General features: G+C 40.2%; 1 protein-coding gene across 1 annotated transcript in view; it reads left to right on the top strand.

Annotated features, from left to right (window-relative positions):
* The window catches only part of LOC124116419 (tubby-related protein 4-like), a 246982-nt gene that overhangs the window by 111940 nt on the left and 114420 nt on the right, over nt 1-20622 (top strand). The window contains exons 3-6 of the mRNA XM_048383632.1: nt 6494-6658; nt 11158-11329; nt 17275-17385; nt 19953-20116. Coding sequence (XP_048239589.1) covers nt 6494-6658; nt 11158-11329; nt 17275-17385; nt 19953-20116 — 612 coding nt within the window. The remainder of the gene's footprint in view (nt 1-6493; nt 6659-11157; nt 11330-17274; nt 17386-19952; nt 20117-20622) is intronic.

Genomic DNA, 20622 nt, shown 5'->3' with positions numbered 1-20622 from the left:
AGGAGTATTGCTGAGTGTGGCTTTAAACAACAAACAAAGAAGGTGTGGAGCCTACTTTTGGTGTCCCCTGCTATGATATTGTTGGAATATTGCTAAAAGAGGTGTAAATCTACACTCAACTCAAATGGACGATGTAAGTTCTTGAAAACATAACGTGAAGCCTATGAACCTCTTAAGCAATGAAGCTTGAACATTCATGTATCAAAGATTGCAGTTGAATCCAATCATTATCATGTGACTTATAGCAACGTGTGCTGTTTACAACTCTGAACAGTGTTCATTTAGAGTATAAAGATTCGTGCAACAAATATTGTTCATGGAAATGTTGTATGGAAACTTGAAGTAAAGAATCTTAAGGTGATATGAATTCTTTTCTCAGTACAAGTGGCTTGTGCCTTAGCAGAAGTGGCACTTTGAAGATACATGCTCTGCTGGTTGAGGCTGATGTTTACGCGCATGTTGACAGGGAATTTGCTTTTGGGGGAATCAAGGACAAAATCTGCATCACTGTCCTGGAATGTTTTATGCACAACATATAAACAATAAACAACAAATACACAATGAGCGAAAGACCTGCTCTGACAACACAAACACTGCGATGAGCGGACCTTCCAGCTCAGGCATTCATGAGGTGAGCGGAGCTCCAGCTCAACCTTAGGATGTTTCCTACGAGCGGCACATCCTGCTCGAGGTCGTCCCTACATCAGTGTTCGGAATACCAAGCTGACTACGATTGTAATTGTAACACATATATAGTAATGGACAGATGAAGAGACAATGACGTTGCTCAGGACATGGGACATATGGCCGTGATGAACCGTCAGGTCAGGCAATAAATGTCATACTATGAATAACAGTAATTAACGGGAAGTGATATAGTACCCCAGGCTGGCTGACAGTCAGTGGTAGTGCTATTTGGGGCTGGAATGACTCCATGGTTTAAGTGAGAAGGAATACTGGTAGGAGATGTTTAGAGATGAAACGATCAGCCAAACATTCGGTACAATGCCTTACTGATGCCCATACAAATGTCATATCTGTTGATCATGCAATGCAACAGATACAGGAATGTATTTATCAGTGATAAATGGTGTGAATATAATATTTTTAAAATGCTGTTTTCTGCTAGCATACACAATGGGTCTCATACGACAGTTTAATAAATTGACTTCTATTCATTCCTTTTGATCAGTGAATAAGAAAATGTCAATTTGGCGTATGATATTATTTATTGTGTCACTAACTTACTTTTGAGGATCTGTATCATATCAGGTTGAAGTGTTTTGTTATTTTCTGAGAATTTGAGATATCATGCTTATCAAGTCAGCTTGTATGCCTAATGAAGATCCGGGTAGACTAGGTCTTCAGCAACCCATGCTTGCCGTAAATGGCAACTATGCTTGTCATAAGAGGCGACTAATGGGATCGGGTGGTCAGGCTTGCTGACTTGGTTGATGCATGTCATCTTATCCCAATTGCATGGATCGATGCTCATGATGTAAATCACTGGATTGTCTGGTCCAGACTCAATTATTTACATTGGAATATTACTGAGTGCGACGTTAAACAACAAGCAAACACAAAACAAAACGAACCTGGGGTAACCAAGTGGTTAAAGTGTTTGTTCGTCATGCCGAACACCCGAAGACCATTTCTGGTGTTCCCCGCCATGATATTTTTGGAATATTGCTAAAAGAGGCATAAAACCATACTCACTTACTCACTTACCCTCACTTATCACTACCCTGTCTTGTAGGGATTAATATATTCACTCAATAGAAGTTAAAGAACACCGGATTTTTTTCATATGACAATTGTTAATCTGTCCTTTAATATGTCCTTTAATAAAGGTTCTGAATTCTTTAACTTTATGGAACAAATCTTCAAATAAACTAACCTCCATGTTTTAAACATCCTGAAGAATCTTTCAAAGTGTTTCACATTACAGAATGGAAATCTTTAAAACAGACCGAATAGCCACTAAAATCAACTGAAAAATAACAAAAAACAATTTGATCAATGTTAAAATGGCCACAGTATTGACATGCATAAAAAGGTGATTCTTTGTGAGGCAACTTGCCTATTGACCCACGCTTTGATTGCATGGTTGAAAGAAGGAAAGAAATGCCGACACTGCACATGTTCTGTAAATTACGGAGTCCTTCGCTGAATGGAGGGGCATCCATAACCCTCACCTCTGTCATGGCCGTTCATTGAGGACGGATGACAGAAGAGGCAGGGTCACTCTCATGCTGTGCTACAGATTCTGTGTGCAGTTATTGAATTATCACAGCAATTGTTGGCAGGTTATTTTTCTTTAATTTAATTTATCTTGTGGCTGATGTGAGTAACACCAAATCAATATCGCAACAGCTTCATTCATTGTGCCCTTCATTGTAAATTACTTAATTTCCAACAAGATGAGCATGCAAAAATAAATATTTTCTCCCTTCCTGTGAATTATGTTTGCAAAAAAAGACACTTTATCACACTTTTTATACTTTTTTCTTACCAAAGTGCCGTTGTGTTTCAGTTAACAGTAAATGATCGATATTATTCTTGCAGTCATTGGTATTTTCCTCACAACTATTTATGGTAGGCTGTAAAGTGTGTAATTCTACGGTACAGATAAATTTCACGAGCAAATTAGATTGGCGACAGTTCTTATTTAATTAGGCAGTTTATGTGTCTCCTCTGTATAATTTTGAACAATAATTCCTTATATTTTTTTATTATTTCCTAGATTAGTTGTGTTGGCTAGAGCAAGTCTTCTTTACAATACTTTGCACAGTATATCTGAAGTGCATAATTTTTTTGCCCTTTTCTCAGCACATATGAATTATTTCATGAGATATTTGTCGTTGATCATTAAAGATTTCTTCACTGAATGGCCCCATAAGGATTCTTCAATCAATGGCCCCGTAAGGAATCCAGACAGAACTGCTCCCGTTTCCAGACTTCTCGTAATATATGTCTATAATGGTGATCAATTGGGCACAATGACTGACGAGTGTGGAGAGTATTGGATATTGGATGGTGACCTGGGAAGACTAGCAAGAAGCTGTGATCTGGTGATGCTATACTCTCGGGTTCAGATTCATCCTTATGTGATCGACCACTGGTTTGTCTTATACAGACTTGCTTACATTTTCAAGCTACATTGATGTAGCTGTAACTCTAGTGGTTAAGATGTGTACATCATGCTTTTTGGAATGATATGAAATAATACGGAAAAACCTAATTTTATCATGCCATTTTCCAATTCTGCATTGTGATTGGTCCTCTGATTGAAGTAGTTGCAAATGCTTCAAATTCACATTCAGTTTCAAATGAAATATACAGGTATGGAATCCAGGTTTGAAACCTCTAAATTGTATTCCATCAGTGTTGTGCTCTATTCTATCTCCTGAGTACAAGTATCCCCTGATGATGTTTGGATCACAACAAAGAAACAACTCTAAACATGCAAAATGGGATTGTCTGTTCTCATCTCCTACAGATGGCAGTATTAAACAACATTCACTCACCTCCTTTTACTTTCTTAAAACAACCTATTTCTTCCAGTTTTTAAAAACATTTGGTTTTTAAAGTTTTTGATGATTTATGATTGTGTAATATGCATCAGATTTGGCAGAGTTCTCCACTTCAATTATTTTTGCTCTACTTTCACTTTCGGTGTTTTCTTATCATTGACATGGCTAAACTGAGGGCCTCAGGGCTTTAGGTAAGACGCATAGTGGTAATAGGGACAGGCTTCAAAACGTAATCAGACATGAGCTTGTGCTGTGGGGAACCATGAGGAGATATTGTGTTGTTTCCCCAGAGTAAGCAGAGCCACTGCACATTTGACATTTGAAAGTTGAGCGTCTTGGCAACCCCGATTGATTTCTTGGTTATAGATATATGGAATTGAGTTTACTTGTCTAGCTGCCCTCTATAAGCACCATGATGTAGATCGTGGATGTAGTAGTTCATGATATGGATTATCTGTTGACTTCTATAGAAAGTAGAGCAGCTATTGTCACTGTGTCCTTCAGAACACCTAGATGTAAATGACTCCACTGAATGGGCTTGGCCAATACTGTAAGGAGGACAACTGACTGCTGGCTATTAGTGTAACCTGACACAGTTTACATTTATTCTGTACCAATAATCATTGGTAAGTGCTGTATGTTTGGTTGTAGGATGTTACTGTCGTTAAAGTAATTTTTTTTTCTTGTCACTGCAGGGCTGCATAATTTTTATCCCCTGCAACGTCCGTCCTTCCTTATGTCTTTCCACCATTCATCTACTTCTCAAAGGGGATGGGTGGTCGGGTAGCCCAGTGGTTAAAGCGTTCGCTCGTCACGCCGAAGACCCGGGTTCGATTCCTGACATGGGTACAATGTGTGAAGCCCATTTCTGGTGTCCCCCGCCGTGATATTGCTGGAATATTGCTAAAACTGGCGTAAAACCATACTTACTCACTCAAAGGGGACAACTTTTCTCAAAAACTGTTTAAGTCAGAGAAATGAAATTCTGGTATTACATGTCAGGATCTTAAATGAGTTTGAAAATTATCGTCTTAAGGCTTTATAGTACTCTTTTTTATAGTTTATATTGAATACTGTATGAACAATCAAATTTCTAATCTCCTCCATGGTGGGGGATAGCCATAACACTGTTTTTGTGCTTGTTTTGGAAAGGATAAAACTAAGTCCATCTGGGTTAAGGGACTGACCATTATATATTAGGGAGGGGGTTGGAATTTTATTAAAAATAAATAAATTTGCCCCAAAAAATTCTTTAAAAAAATAGTTAGTTGGGTACCCTTGCGTTTTAAATATTCGTTCGTCATGCTGAAGGACGGAGCTCAATTCCCCACGTTTACAATGTGTGAAGCCCATAATTCCTTTGAATACCTTACCTCTATTACATTATAGCCATAAATTCCTGTTTTAGCTGTAATCACACTATAAAATCTTTAGATTTATCAACAGACATTCTCTTCAAAGCCAACATATCCAATAATTAAATTCTGTCCTCCGCGTCAATGAAACCACACATGCTGAAGGCAGGAAAATGTCTCTTCTCTTCAATCTCGTGTGTCCAGATGCAGACATCAAGAAAAATTTGATCCCATCTAAACGCTTGTGTCAACCCCATTTCTGGGGTCCCCTGCCATGATATTTGTGAAAGCATCATAAAACCATACTCACTCACAGGTTACTGTGAAATAGCTGTATATTGTTGATTGAGATGATTAATCAAAGCAGGGGTCCGGAAACCGTCATATGCGCCGGACATGTCCGATTTGGAATCTCAAATGTCCGTTTTAAAATATTGCTTACCGGACATTTTCAAAAGTATTGTCCGGACATTCTTAAATTTTGACCGGACATGATCAACAGTTAGGACTGAGCAGTTTCTGTCTGCAGTTGCAACACAATGAAGATTAACTACACTGACAAGCCTTGTTTGTTTTGATTGCTGTAAATACATCGTACCTACATGATAGTCAAATCTATCAATCACTGTAATAGGCAATAAACTGAGTTGACACTGATTAATCGAGGATTAATTACTGAAAACATCTTGTTAATTTGAGTGAAAGGTGTTTACAACTGGACATTAATACCTTGCATCATCGATGTACCTCATTATCCTCACAATGCTACGATACGTAACCTCAGACAAGAAGCGAAAGCGTGATGACAGCCAGTCGACCGAATCTGCCAAACCCTCAGTCTGGACGATCATTTTGTAAGTCGTGGCTAACGACTTTCACTTGGTTGACATACAATGAGGATTTGCAGATTTTATTGTTTTCAGTAGCTAGTCGTATCTTGATTGACCGCCATTTTGCTTTCTCGGACAATCGATATCCAATTTTTTTATGGTCAATAATTAAGTACAGATGAAAAAAGTATTCAAATAACTATTGCTATCAACGATATTTTAGTATTTGTGATTAAATTATCTGTCTTGTTTTTAAAAAAATCTTTAGTTAAAAAACCCCACTTTTCCCGTGAGGTCACGTGATAACCAAATATGGGATAATAGTCTCGATCCAAATGTTACAACGCGTACACTTGAGCAGACTCATGAATATAACTCATGAATATTAATTAGACCGTTCACAACGTTACCAGATCGTTATTATAACAGAAACAAACATATTTTTTCCATGTAAATCTAAAATGATATTATTTGTTATTAATTGTCCGGTGAATTAAACAATTTAAATTGAAACAATTCATAATTCATCATATTATGAATACGTAAACTTGTAATGTGTGTGAAAAGTCGTACTAAAATACGCTATTTGAAGGGGGCGTGGCCTAAATGCAAATGTCCGATTGGGATTTTAAATTTTCCGGACCCCTGAATCAAAGAAACAAAAATCCTGCAATTGGCATCTGGTTTGTTAGCTCCAGTGACTATGGGTTACTGCTTTCTTTATTCAAGATGATATTGTTTCTGCTTTACATATATGGTGGCTTCTATTTTCCAGGTGACAGACTTTGCCTGGTCTCATGATGGGCGGATGGCGCTGATCTGTTACCGGGATGGCTTTGTGTTGGTGGGATCAGTTGCAGGACAGCGGTACTGGTCGTCCATGCTGAATCTGGACAACACCTCAATATCATGTGGTGTCTGGTCTCCTGATGATCAGAAGGTAGGGCAGGTGTAATACATTATGAGGGGTGTGGTCTCCTGATGATCAGAAGGTAGGGCAGGTGTAATACATTATGAGGGATGTGGTCTTCTGATGATCAGAAGGTAGGGCAGATGTAATACGTTATGAGGGGTGTGGTCTCCCCATGATCAGAAGGTAGGGCAGGTGTAATACATTATGAGGGGTGTGGTCTCATGATGATCAGAAGGTAGGGCAGGTGTAATACATTATGAGGGGTGTGGTCTCCCCATGATCAGAAGGTAGAGCAGGTGTAATACATTATGAGGGGTGTGGTCTTCTGATAATCAGAAGGTAGGGCAGGTGTAATACATTATGAGGGGTGTGGTCTCCTGATGATCAGAAGGTAGGGCAGGTGCAATACGTTATGAGGGGTGTGGTCTCCTGATGATCAGAAGGTAGTGCAGGTGTAATACATTATGAGGGGTGTGGTCTCATAATGATCAGAAGGTAGGGCAGGTGCAATACGTTATGAGGGGTGTGGTCTCCTGATGATCAGAAGGTAGTGCAGGTGTAATGTGTTATGAGGGGTTGTGATCTCCTCATGATCAGAAGGTAGGGCAGGTGTAATACGTTATGAGGGGATGTGGTCTCCTGATGATCAGAAGGTAGTGCAGGTGTAATACATTATGAGGGGTGTGGTCTCATAATGATCAGAAGGTAGGGCAGGTGCAATACGTTATGAGGGGTGTGGTCTCCTGATGATCAGAAGGGGTGCAGGTGTAATGTGTTATGAGGGGTTGTGATCTCCTCATGATCAGAAGGTAGGGCAGGTGTAATACGTTATGAGGGGATGTGGTCTCCTGATGATCAGAAGGTAGGGCAGGTGTAATACGTTATGAGGGGTGTGGTCTCATGATCAGAAGGTAGAGCAGGTGTAATGCGTTATGAGGGGTGTGGTCTCCTGATGATCAGAAGGTAGAGCAGGTGTAATGCGTTATGAGGGGATGTGACCTCCTCATGATCAGAAGGTAGGGCAGGTGTAATACATTATGAGGGGTGTGTACTCATGATGATCAGAAGGTAGGGCAGGTGCAATACGTTATGAGCGGTGTGGTCTCCTGATGATCAGAAGGTAGTGCAGGTGTAATGCGTTATGAGGGGATGTGATCTCCTCATGATCAGAAGGTAGGGCAGGTCTAATACGTTATGAGGGGTGTGGTCTCCTCATGATCAGAAGGTAGAGCCGGTGTAATGCGTTATGAGGGGTGTGGTCTCCTCATGATCAGAAGGTAGGGCAGGTGTAATACATTATGAGGGGTGTGTACTCATGATGATCAGAAGGTAGGGCAGGTGCAATACGTTATGAGCGGTGTGGTCTCCTGATGATCAGAAGGTAGTGCAGGTGTAATGCGTTATCAGGGGATGTGATCTCCTGATGATCAGAAGGTAGGGCAGGTGTAATACGTTATGAGGGGTGTGGTCTCCTCATGATCAGAAGGTAGAGCAGGTGTAATGCGTTATGAGGGGTGTGGTCCCTCATGATCAGAAGGTAGGGCAGGTGTAATGCGTTATGAGGGGATGTGACCTCCTCATGATCAGAAGGTAGGGCAGGTGTAATACATTATGAGGGGTGTGGTCTCATGATGATCAGAAGGTAGGGCAGGTGCAATACGTTATGAGGGGTGTGGTCTCCTGATGATCAGAAGGTAGTGCAGGTGTAATACATTATGAGGGGTGTGGTCTCATGATGATCAGAAGGTAGGGCAGGTGCAATACGTTATGAGGGGTGTGGTCTCCTGATGATCAGAAGGTAGTGCAGGTGTAATGCGTTATGAGGGGATGTGATCTCCTGATGATCAGATGGTAGAGCAGGTGTAATATGTTATGAGGGGATGTGGTCTCCCTATGATCAGAAGGTAGGGATGATATATCACATCAAGAGGGGTGTGGTCTCCTCATGATCAGAAAGTAGGGATCATATATCACATCAAGAGGTGTGGTCTCCTCATGATCAGAAGGTAGGGCAGGTGTAATATGTTATGAGGGGATGTGGCCTCCTGATGATCAGAAGGTAGGGCAGGTGTAATGCGTTATGAGGGGTGTGGTCTCCTCATGATCAGAAGGTAGGGCAGGTGTAATACATTATGAGGGGTGTGTACTCATGATGATCAGAAGGTAGGGCAGGTGCAATACGTTATGAGCGGTGTGGTCTCCTGATGATCAGAAGGTAGTGCAGGTGTAATGCGTTATGAGGGGATGTGATCTCCTCATGATCAGAAGGTAGGGCAGGTCTAATACGTTATGAGGGGTGTGGTCTCCTCATGATCAGAAGGTAGAGCCGGTGTAATGCGTTATGAGGGGTGTGGTCTCCTCATGATCAGAAGGTAGGGCAGGTGTAATACATTATGAGGGGTGTGTACTCATGATGATCAGAAGGTAGGGCAGGTGCAATACGTTATGAGCGGTGTGGTCTCCTGATGATCAGAAGGTAGTGCAGGTGTAATGCGTTATCAGGGGATGTGATCTCCTGATGATCAGAAGGTAGGGCAGGTGTAATACGTTATGAGGGGTGTGGTCTCCTCATGATCAGAAGGTAGAGCAGGTGTAATGCGTTATGAGGGGTGTGGTCCCTCATGATCAGAAGGTAGGGCAGGTGTAATGCGTTATGAGGGGATGTGACCTCCTCATGATCAGAAGGTAGGGCAGGTGTAATACATTATGAGGGGTGTGGTCTCATGATGATCAGAAGGTAGGGCAGGTGCAATACGTTATGAGGGGTGTGGTCTCCTGATGATCAGAAGGTAGTGCAGGTGTAATACATTATGAGGGGTGTGGTCTCATGATGATCAGAAGGTAGGGCAGGTGCAATACGTTATGAGGGGTGTGGTCTCCTGATGATCAGAAGGTAGTGCAGGTGTAATGCGTTATGAGGGGATGTGATCTCCTGATGATCAGATGGTAGAGCAGGTGTAATATGTTATGAGGGGATGTGGTCTCCCTATGATCAGAAGGTAGGGATGATATATCACATCAAGAGGGGTGTGGTCTCCTCATGATCAGAAAGTAGGGATCATATATCACATCAAGAGGTGTGGTCTCCTCATGATCAGAAGGTAGGGCAGGTGTAATATGTTATGAGGGGATGTGGCCTCCTGATGATCAGAAGGTAGGGCAGGTGTAATACGTTATGAGGTGATGTGGTCTCCCTATGATCAGAAATAAGGGATGATATATCACATCAAGAGGGGTCTGATCTCCTGATGATCAGAAGGTAGGGATGATATATCACATCATGAGGGGCGTGGTCTCCCTATGATCAGAAGGTAGGGATGATATATCACATCATGAGGGATGTGGTCTCCCCATGATCAGAAGGTAGGGATGATATATCACATCATGAGGGGTGTGGTCTCCTGATGATCAGAAGGTAGGGATGATATATCACATCATGCGGGGTGTGGTCTCCCTATGATCAGAAGGTAGGGCAGGTGTATCCATACAAAACACATATACAAGACAACATGACACTGTCATACCTTAAAGGTCTAGTACCTCACACTGTCAAACATAACATACAACCTTAGAACTGCTCATGATATAACCATGCCTTTATTATGTTCAAAGATTTGTGAATCCTCATTTATACCATCCTCAAATAATTAAATTTTTGTTGTGTTCATTGTAATTCCTGCATTCTGATTAGCTGAATTGGTCACATGTTATTGCATTCATTTCCCAAAGAAGTTAAGAAATTAAGCCACACACACCGAAGTGGGATACTTTTATTACTACGGAATGCAGGTGAATCCCAATATTACAGTCGAGGGAATTCCCTTTCTGCTCATGTGTATCGTCATGCACAGGACATTTATCGAAATTCATACATATTTGTTTTCCAAACTACCCTTTGAGACCGAACTACAGTCTGGCTGATGCAGTTCTTCTCACCTCTTGCCTTGACTGACAGGTCCTGTGAGCTTTGTTTTGATTCTACTCTCAGTTGATTGGCTATAACTGACTTGGTGGGCTTGTCAAGTTATGTGCATAAAAATTAACAATGACCTGATTCATGTCATGCCACAGTATGTATTCCTACACCTGGAATGTTTATCAATCTCGTCATTTTTGTCGGCTTTGAGATGTACAACTGTTTTTGGTTAAACTAACACATGTTTTCGTTATTGAATTTAATGATGAGGATCTACTGTGGATTTTTACCCTTGGATAATGATTTATTTAAAGGATACAAATGGTCGATGTTTCAACTCTTGTGAAAACTCCACTTTCTAGGTATACATATGTTTTGGGCGTATATTATAAGGCAGAGGCTTGCTAGATCCAGCATTTTTTGATGGATTAACGGTAATCTATGAAAGAAAAGGGTTTGCGTGAGCAATATTAAAGTTAATGTGTTTCTCAGTTTCTCTTCTTTCTTTTCTGTCATTCGGAATGTTAATTCTCAAAGTTGTGATAACTTGTGCCACATTCTTCATGTGAATAAAATATGTTTAGACTAAGCCTACATCCTCTATCGTCAGGTAATGTTCGGCACCACTGATGGCCAGATCATCGTGATGAGCTCAACTGGTGCCATGATATCCCAGGTCACAGTGCATGATGGGATGGAGATTTCCTCCATGGCATGGTCCTGTGAGAGATTTAACATGGAGGAAGCTGAAAGTTCAGAAGACTCCACGAGAAACACCGAAGGTAAATGTTCGACCAGTGTTTACATAGATAAACAGTTGTATTTTTAATGCTGCCTACTGCCAGAATCACCTTTGTAGAACATGTCTAAAATAAGCCATTATCATTCGTTGATTTATGATGCGCCTAATATCCAATCACCTAGGAAAAAGTGGATCAAGTGGATAGAGTGGAAGGTTGGTGGTTCGATGCCCGGCATGCGCCATACCTCAAGATGTTAAGAGATGGTACTTAATGTTACCTTGTCTGGTGCTCAGCATTAAGGGGATAACAGAAGGACTGGTCGACTCTGAGTCAGTATACTGTGTCTGAGTGGGGTATCCATGTTAAATTGCAGCATGTTATTGCAATGGGCTTGCACCTTAAAACTGACATGAGTCCAGAGTAGTACAAACATACACACCACACCACACCACACCACACCACACCACACCACACCACACCACACCACACGTAACTATATCGTTAAACTCTACCTCACCAATCACCATGTGGTGGCTCATGGTGCTATACAAGAATGCATGCTTCATATCTCGCACCCAGGAGATGGATATTCGTTGATTTGTTTGGTCCAGACTGTATTTGAGAAAAACAAAATCAACATTCAAAAATTGGACTGCGCAAATCACTGATCTAAACAAATAGCAAATAGATTTCGTCATCTTGAAATGGACATTAATTTCTAAATGAGTCCCTGTTCAGCGTTTCTAATCTGTGTGTGTAAACCAGATTTAAGAGTAGTCCAAATATTGATATCAAATTTGAATGTATCCTCAGCGTACCATTGAGGTTTTTGTCATTGCATGTCTCATGTACCTTTACACAGTATGTCATGGGCAGGCAACTATATTTTATGTGGGAACTTTCAGTAGACAGTTGATGTGGTATGAGATGTGGTCGATATATCTTTTTTTCTTGTTCCTTATTTCTCATATCTCATATGTTTAATAAAAAATTCAATTCTCTGAGTGACCAGGGTGGTATTTCCTAAAGTACTGTGCATCTAATGAAGATTTATGATAGTCTTTGTGGAAAGGATTTCCAAACCCAGACGGATGAATAATACGTAACTAGCAGACAAACAGTTCGAGTGAGGATGGTTTTACGCCGCTTTCAGCAATATTCCATCCATATCACAGCAGTGGACATCTTAAATGGGTTTCACACATTGTACCCATTGTACCCAGAATCGAATCTGGGCCTTCAACATGAAGAGCAAAGGCTTTAACCACTAGGCTACCCCACGGCCCTGCTGTTTAAGAAAAAGCTTGAGTGAGTGAGTGAGTTGGGTTTTACACTGCTTCTAACTGTATTACAGTTATATCGTGGCGTGTCAGGTTAATGTGGTAGGAAAACCCCAAGTGATGAAAAAGCTTGAACTAAGGGAGAAAATTAGCTGGCGAGTAGTAGTATTTTCAAACTAGAGGTTTTAAGTGTATGGCAGAATTACTGCAGATATATCAGCCATATTGTCAACCTGAATCAGGTCAACTAACAGTCAATAGGCACTGTGTCTAGATTCAGTAGATTACACAACCAGCTCTGTAACTGGAACAGATTCTTTGTCTGTCTGTGTGACTCAATGTCTGCTTCGAAGACAAGCAGGCATTTTGATCAAGTAGGAAGCAAGCTCTGCTGTAAGACACACCTGATTATTTCCTCATTACCATCACATAGTTCTGTCCTCTGGAGGTGACAAGCGGTCCAGCGTGTGAGTGAGTGAATCTTGATTGAACACAAATTGGCTGATAGAAAGTTACCAGTATAGGCCAGTGGCTTGTATTGGGCATTGGTGGCCCAGCGCCTTATTTGGACCTTATTCTGACAGTATTTGAAATTTGGACCCCTATGAAGATCCGTGGCTAGAATTGGTCTTCAGCAACCCATGCTTGTCGTAAGAGGCGACTAAATCGATTGGTTGTTCAGGCGCGCTGACTTGGTTGATGCCTGTAATTGTATCCCAATTGCGTAGATCAATGCTCATGATATCAATCAGTAGATTGTCTGCACTATGCTCGATTCTTTATAGGCTGCCATCATATAGCTGGAATATTGCTGAATTTGTCTCCAACAACAAACAAACAAGTTGAGAATGTATGCTCTCGGGATTCTCTTCATAAATGATGTGTAAATAGCAAATAAATAGCAACAACTATTGGGGCAGACCACAAGGAACCTAGAAGCCACCTTAATTTCTAACACTTATGTCATAACAGCTGCTTGAGAGTGGCTGGGGGTAGTTCCCATGTGTCAGAGTTACAGATGCCTGTTGACCACCTCCGTGGTCAAGTGGTAGAGCGTCCGCCCAGAGAGTGGAAGGTCCGGGGTGCGGGGTCCGGGGTCCGCCGCGCCATACCAGAAGACATTAAAATATGGTACTTGTAACCCTGTCTGGCGCTTGCCATTAAGGGATAAAACAAGGACTGGTCGGCTAGGAGTGCGAAATACGCTCCAGTCGGAAAGCGCACGTAAAATCCCCTAATATAAGTAAGTAAGTAAGCTAGGAGTCAGTATACGGTGTCTTAGATGGGTATTCATGTTAAACAGCAACATGGTACCTCAGTGGGCTGGTACTATAAACTGGCATCAGTCCGGACTAGTACAAGCATCCAAACACACACATGCACACATGCATGCACGTCGCTATGTAAGTGCAATAATCTTGGATGCGACGTTAAACCCCATTTCAACTGACCTTCAGATGGCCGTCAGTCACCAGTCATAGACCAAAAAAATTCACACATCATGTAAAGACTGATTGTCAGTCCTGGCTTTATGTTATGGTTTGCCTGATCCAAACGTGATCACTGTGTGCCACCAGGACATGGCAATGGACATGTATCCCTGTTTAAGCTTTATGGTTAGGATATGTCCCTAACACTCTGCTGTAAAAGGTGACTATGCTTGTCGTAAGTTGACGACTTACGGGATCGGGTGGTCGGGCCTGCTGACTTGGTTGATGCATGTCATTGTATTCCAATTGTGTGGATCGATGCTCAAGATGTCAATCACTGGATTGTATGGGCCAGACTCAATTATTTATAGACCGCTGTCATATAGTTGGAATATTGCTGAGTGCGGCGTTAAACAACAAAGAAAGAAACAAACAAACAACTGTCTAAGCGAAAGCTAAATGGTCTGACTTAGATTGGATCATCAGACCAAGGGTTTTGCTGATTGCGTGTCATGATACCCAGACAGTGTGGGAAGTTGTTCATGCTATTAATCACCAGTTTTTCTGGTCAACCTCAATTATTTGTATACTCTTAAGCAACCTTAGGCTAAAAACAATAATAGTCTTGGTTCTCAGGCTCTGCCCGCATCATCATAAAGTTTGCTGCACGTTTTGTCTTTATTACGATTTTGAAAAAAATAAATAAATCCTTTAATGTTCCAAAACCAACGGTAGTCAAATACTGTATTCCCGTATTTTACTCATCAAGGAATACATTCATGTAAGGAGGCCCTTTCCCAGGTTGATTATTCTTTGTTTTTTTGGTTACAAACTAGTATGAAAAAAAAAAAATGAAAAAAAAATGACTCCGCCGCCCACACTATATTTTCAAAAACCATTGCCTGAGAACCAATTCTTTTTTTTTTTTAAGCCTTATATAGTTTAATGTGCATTTTTGAGGTCAACCATACCAACTGCTAATTGCCTCAGTAACTTAAAATTTTAAGATGGATATTCTCCAAACTAAGAACACCTCACCTCCCGTACACAGTAGAAAAGGTTTGGGTTGACAGTAATGAATGTCTGTTGATATAACTAAACATGTTTGAACCAATTTGTATGATATCCTAAAATCTTTCCTGGACATTTTCGTGTTTATTTTTTTAAGCAAATATTATTGCTTTTCGGGTATTTTGATATGTTCTTGTGCCTGAGAACTAAAAATATTTCTTGTTATCCTTATGATCATAAATGCAAAATATTGCACATAACTTGTAATTAGGCGGAATAAATTTAAATTAGAAAATAGATCTGATAGAGGTCATTAATTATGGTTTGGGTTTTATTTCCATCAAATGTTAGGAAATGGAATTAAGTGATTGAAGAAATAACATGCTTATAACACACTGGCAATTTCATGTAGAATTTTATAAGATTCCATTTTATTGATGTCATAACAAACAGTAGGCAGAGGAAGCTTAATTTTATAGCTGCGCATGAATTGAGTTTTAATGGAGAGGATTTAGTTTATGATATATAGTCAGGTGATGTTCTCATTCAGGCGAAGTGTATTCCGCTGACTGGAACTTTATCACAGTGCCGTTGATATTGTGTGGAGTCATGCGAGTTTGGTCGGAAACACTGATTTCCAACCCTAATGCTATCACAACCCTTCAGTATATTAAACTAGGTTGTTATTGTGTTATCCCATAGACACTGCATGTATGTTCTGGACGACGATTCTGGTTCTTGTTTGTTATGAAATTATGGTATTCTGAGTATAGTTTGTGTACACACTGCTTCAAATCAATAATTTGGACGTACTTTGATGGGGAAAAGTCAGTTCATTTCATGGAAGATTTTTCACAATTACTTGTGCAACTATACCTTGTAAGACCAACATAGACAGTGTGCTTCATTGAGCTGGTTATTGAATACATAGTGATTCAGGTCCTGTGTGATGACACTGTTATCCAACTCTAATACATGTATTGCTGATTGGGAAGGGACTTTGATACAGATGTAATACTGCTGATTGGGAGGGACTGAAGCAGGTGAAATATTGCTGATTGGGAAGGGACTTTGATACAGATGTAATATTGCTGATTGGGAGGGACTGAAGCAGGTGAAATATTGCTGATTGGGAAGGGACTTTGATACAGATGTAATATTGCTGATTGGGAGGGGACTTTGATACAGATGTAATATTGCTGATTGGGAGGGGACTTTGATACAGATGTGATATTGCTGATTAGGAGGGGACTTTGATACAGATGTAATATTGCTGATTGAAAGGGGAATTTGATACAGATGTAATATTGCTGATTGGGAGGGGACTTTGATACAGATGTGATATTGCTGATTAGGAGGGGACTTTGATACAGATGTAATATTGCTGATTGAAAGGGGAATTTGATACAGATGTAATATTGCTGATTGGGAGGGGACTTTGATACAGATGTAATATTGCTGATTAGGAGGGGACTGAAGCAGCTGTAGTATTGCTGATTGGGAGGGGACTTTGATACAGATGTAATATTGCTGATTAGGAGGGGACTTTGATACAGATGTAATATTGCTGATTAGGAGGGGACTTTGATACAGATGTAATATTGCTGATTGGGAGGGGAATTTGATACAGATGTAATATTGCTGATTGGGAGGGGACTTTGATACAGATGTAATATTGCTGATTAGGAGGGGACTGAAGCAGCTGTAATATTGCTGATTGGGAAGGGACTTTGATAAAGATGTAATATTGCTGATTGGGAGGGGACTGAAGCAGCTGTAATATTGCTGATTGGGAAGGGACTGTTGTCCAGCTGTAATATTGCTGATTGGGTGGGGACTTTGATACAGATGTAATATTGCTGATTGGGAGGGGACTTTGATACAGATGTAATATTGCTGATTAGGAGGGGACTGAAGCAGGTGAAATATTGCTGATTGGGAAGGGACTTTGATACAGATGTAATATTGCTGATTGGGAAGGGACTTTGATACAGATGTAATATTGTTGATTGCTGATATTGCTGTTGGCATTTTTTTTTAGACGAAACATCACTTACTTCCTTGCTAAACGAATTCATTCCTGAGATTAATATTACAATTATTTGTTTAAAAAAAGTGACATCAAGTAATTTCAGAGAGAAAAATCCATACCACCATATCCCCGACCCATGGTTGACACACATTACGCTGTGTGCTCAATGATTGATATAAGAAGATCTAGTTGGAGGACATTCTACATGCCGTGTTGATTGTCTGATTGCAGATGGAATCTCCAAGACCCACACACTGGCTGTTTGTTTCAAGTATGGGGATATCTTCCTGCTGTCTGGCCATGATGATGTTTGTCCTCGCATGGTATACACAACATTAACAGGTTTGTCCACATTACGCTTCATAAGTTCTGATACTTCTGTGATAGCATGTCCACTATAACTACCCATGTGAGAGTCATTGAACAGTCATGCTTCAATAGTTTAGTGCACTCTTGTTTCCTGTAGGTGTGTCAGTGGAGGCTTGTGTCAACTTTGAGTATATTGATTAAGTGTACACCAAATATAAAGTTCATCACAAACTGTTTTCCAGGTCTACGCACCAAACAGTAAGTACTCAGTACCTAGAATGCCTTTAAAGTGCTGTTCTATCCCAGACCTGAGTGTGAGGCGGTAGAAAACAAACACTTTTCACAGAACAAATATGAAAATTGAATTAATAAGGAATAAGTTAAAAAAACAACTTTCATGGTTATCAGCCATGACTTCCTCAGTGATGACTAGTTGTGGACTTTGGATTTCGACTTCTTTGTTATTCCAATGAATACAGTACTGAGGAGCTGGTCCTGGATGATGACTTAGAACATCTTTGCCAGAGGTCCAGATTTCTACCTACAAATACCGTATTCCACGCAATAAGCACCCCGCTCTAATAAGCGTCCACAGCGATATTTGCTAATATATTGGCTAGTAAACAATCTAAATCAGCACCCTTTCCGATTGACAATTTTTATGGTTTATGCTGACCGCCTGAAATGTTTATATGCGACAGATATATGTGTCTAGAATTTAATTGCCCGTAATTAAGGGTGCATATAACACATGAGTGCGTATTATACACAAATAAATTTATCTTTTCACCAAAATAATGTTCTAATAAGAGCCCCCTATTTCTAATTTTGAGAGCACCCTGGGCACTTATTAAGTCGAATACGGTATGTAAAGTTTGAAAATTAGTTCCACAAAGTTCAATAGATGTGGGGAGCTAAAACATTTACCCTTAAAATTCAAACGTAAAACTTTTGTTCAGGTGTTAATGCTGAATGGATGGATAGTCCTTAATTACCATAGAGAATCTAAATGAAGGCTTGTGTACTCATTTGTAGCATGAACAACACCTCATTAGTTTATGTCCGTCGCCACGAAGTGGGATGGGGAAATAGGAATGGGTGGTGTCTGTCCTTCCTTCTATCACGTTATGTTTCTGGAGCATAACTCAATGACCGCTCAATATTCCTTGATCAAACTTTGCAAAGATATCAGTCTAGCTATCAATTTGTGCCTTTTGCAACAAGGGAATTTTGGAAAGTTTTACTTTTTTCTGGTCTCCATGACAACAAATTGATCTTATAGCAAATTCCACATATCAGTCTTGCCATGAAATGATGCCTTTTGCTATTTATTTTTTTTACAAATTCCAGTTATGAATTATTCACAAACTATTTGCATTTCCTCACTAATTTGTCAAGGGGTAAACTGTTTACTTTTCTTTGTTTGGAACTTTTTATCTTTTATAAAAAAAATTAATTCCTTTGAAACAAATGGAAAGCCCCAGTGTATCCAGTGATAACCAGTGCTTCCAGTGCTTCCAGTGGTCTTTCCAAAGTAATACCAGATGTCTAAAGGTACCAGTGAGCTAGCAAAGTAGTAATCATTTTTTTGTTATGTGTCATTGACTCTTTAGGGCAGCTTTTAAGGTCACAGGCTTGAGTCTTGCACTCAGTAGAACATACCTTTGATGGAGAAATTGAGTATTTCATGCTTATTCTTTCTGTGGTTAGGATTTGTAGTTACAAGAAATATTCTTCTACAGAATTGTTCAGAAAATTCTTACTGTTTGACGCTGCCTAACCCTAATTTCTATGGTGTTACTAAAAGACATTGACCTAGTTTGAAAGTTGAAACAGAAATATGCTCAGAAGTAATTCTTTTAAATTGGAAATAGTATATTAACTTCAACACCAGATTAACTAAATGCTGTCTCTGAGAGTCAGCTTCTGGATGGAGATTTTAATGTCAGTGACAAGTCTTGCAGTATTCAGCTTCCACATTTCAGAGGAATAGAGGAGAGGACAGGTTGTTAGGACAGATGTATTTATTGGTTTTGATCATGTAGTAATTGATTCAATGATGCTGCACATGTTGTGAAAACAAATTCCAGATAGCTTGACTGCCCACCATGACTACAAGGGCTCTGTTCCAGATAGCTGTCTTGGGATCAATTTACATTTGTCTTTGGTCTCAAATCACTTTGTGGAACAGAGCCCACCCACCTATCTCAGCGTCACAATTGTTGTTAAGTTATGTGTTGAAGTATGGCACCTACAATTGCTGTAGTGCTCAGATCGCCTTGTGTTAGTGGGCCCTGTCCATTTTTGTACTCACTATAAGGGTTTCTTTGGCATTCTTGAAAAAATATGGAAAATCAGAAAATTGTATAACTGTATTTTAGCTTTAAAGAGATGACTGGCCTGTGAAGATCCGGGTTAGAATTGGTCGCCAGCAACCACTGCTTGTTGTAAGAGGTGACTTATGGGATCAGTTGCTTATGCTATTTACCAGTCCAGAATTGATTATGGCAATAATGTCGCTGTTATTGTACTGACTTAGCATCAGACATTCATTTGTTCAGGCACATGTATACTATAGTATTGAATGATGTCCTCTGCAGGTCTCAAGATGGACTGGTCCAACTGTGGGGAGTACCTGGCAGTGGGAGGGTTCATCCGCCTGCCCAACCTCCAGTGCCGCAATGAACTCCACTTCTATACCAAGGATGGTAAACTGAAGCACTGGGTCACCGTTCCTTCTCAGGTGGGGTTCATTGAGGGGGAAGTAAGTACAACAAGTACACTCTCTATCACAATGGAATGGCAACAGAAGTAAGTCAACCCAAGCAGTGCCTCATTTCAGAAGGATTTCGTGAAGAAAACTTTCTGAAAAATATTTTTGGAAAGATACGTAAAATGTCATATGACAGTATATACACAGCAGTGTAATCTTGATGCATGTAAGTCAGAGTACAAAATTAAGCCTGAAGTAAGAGTCGTGTCATAACCCTATGTTCAAAGTTAAATATTTAAGGGTCCCAAGATTCAAATTCTAAAACACCAAGGACTCTAGGACTCTCCTTAATTTCCCAAACTGTAAGTAATTCATTGGAATGAAATAAGATCATTTAATTAAAGAAACAGTGGAGTGAGTGAATGAGTGAGTGAGTGAGTGAGTGAGTGAGTGAGTGAGTAAGTAAGGTTTTATGTCCCTTGTTGCAATATTCCAGCAATATCAGTGTCAGGCTGTTCACTTCACCAGAAGAAAAGTATACTTGCAATGCAGTGAAA

This window comes from Haliotis rufescens, unplaced genomic scaffold, assembly GCF_023055435.1.
Source record: "Haliotis rufescens isolate VD_foot unplaced genomic scaffold, xgHalRufe1.0.p SCAF_5, whole genome shotgun sequence".
NCBI lineage: Eukaryota > Metazoa > Mollusca > Gastropoda > Lepetellida > Haliotidae > Haliotis > Haliotis rufescens.
The sequence above is the reverse complement of the archived record's forward strand: the minus strand, read 5'-3'. Positions and strand labels throughout refer to the sequence as shown.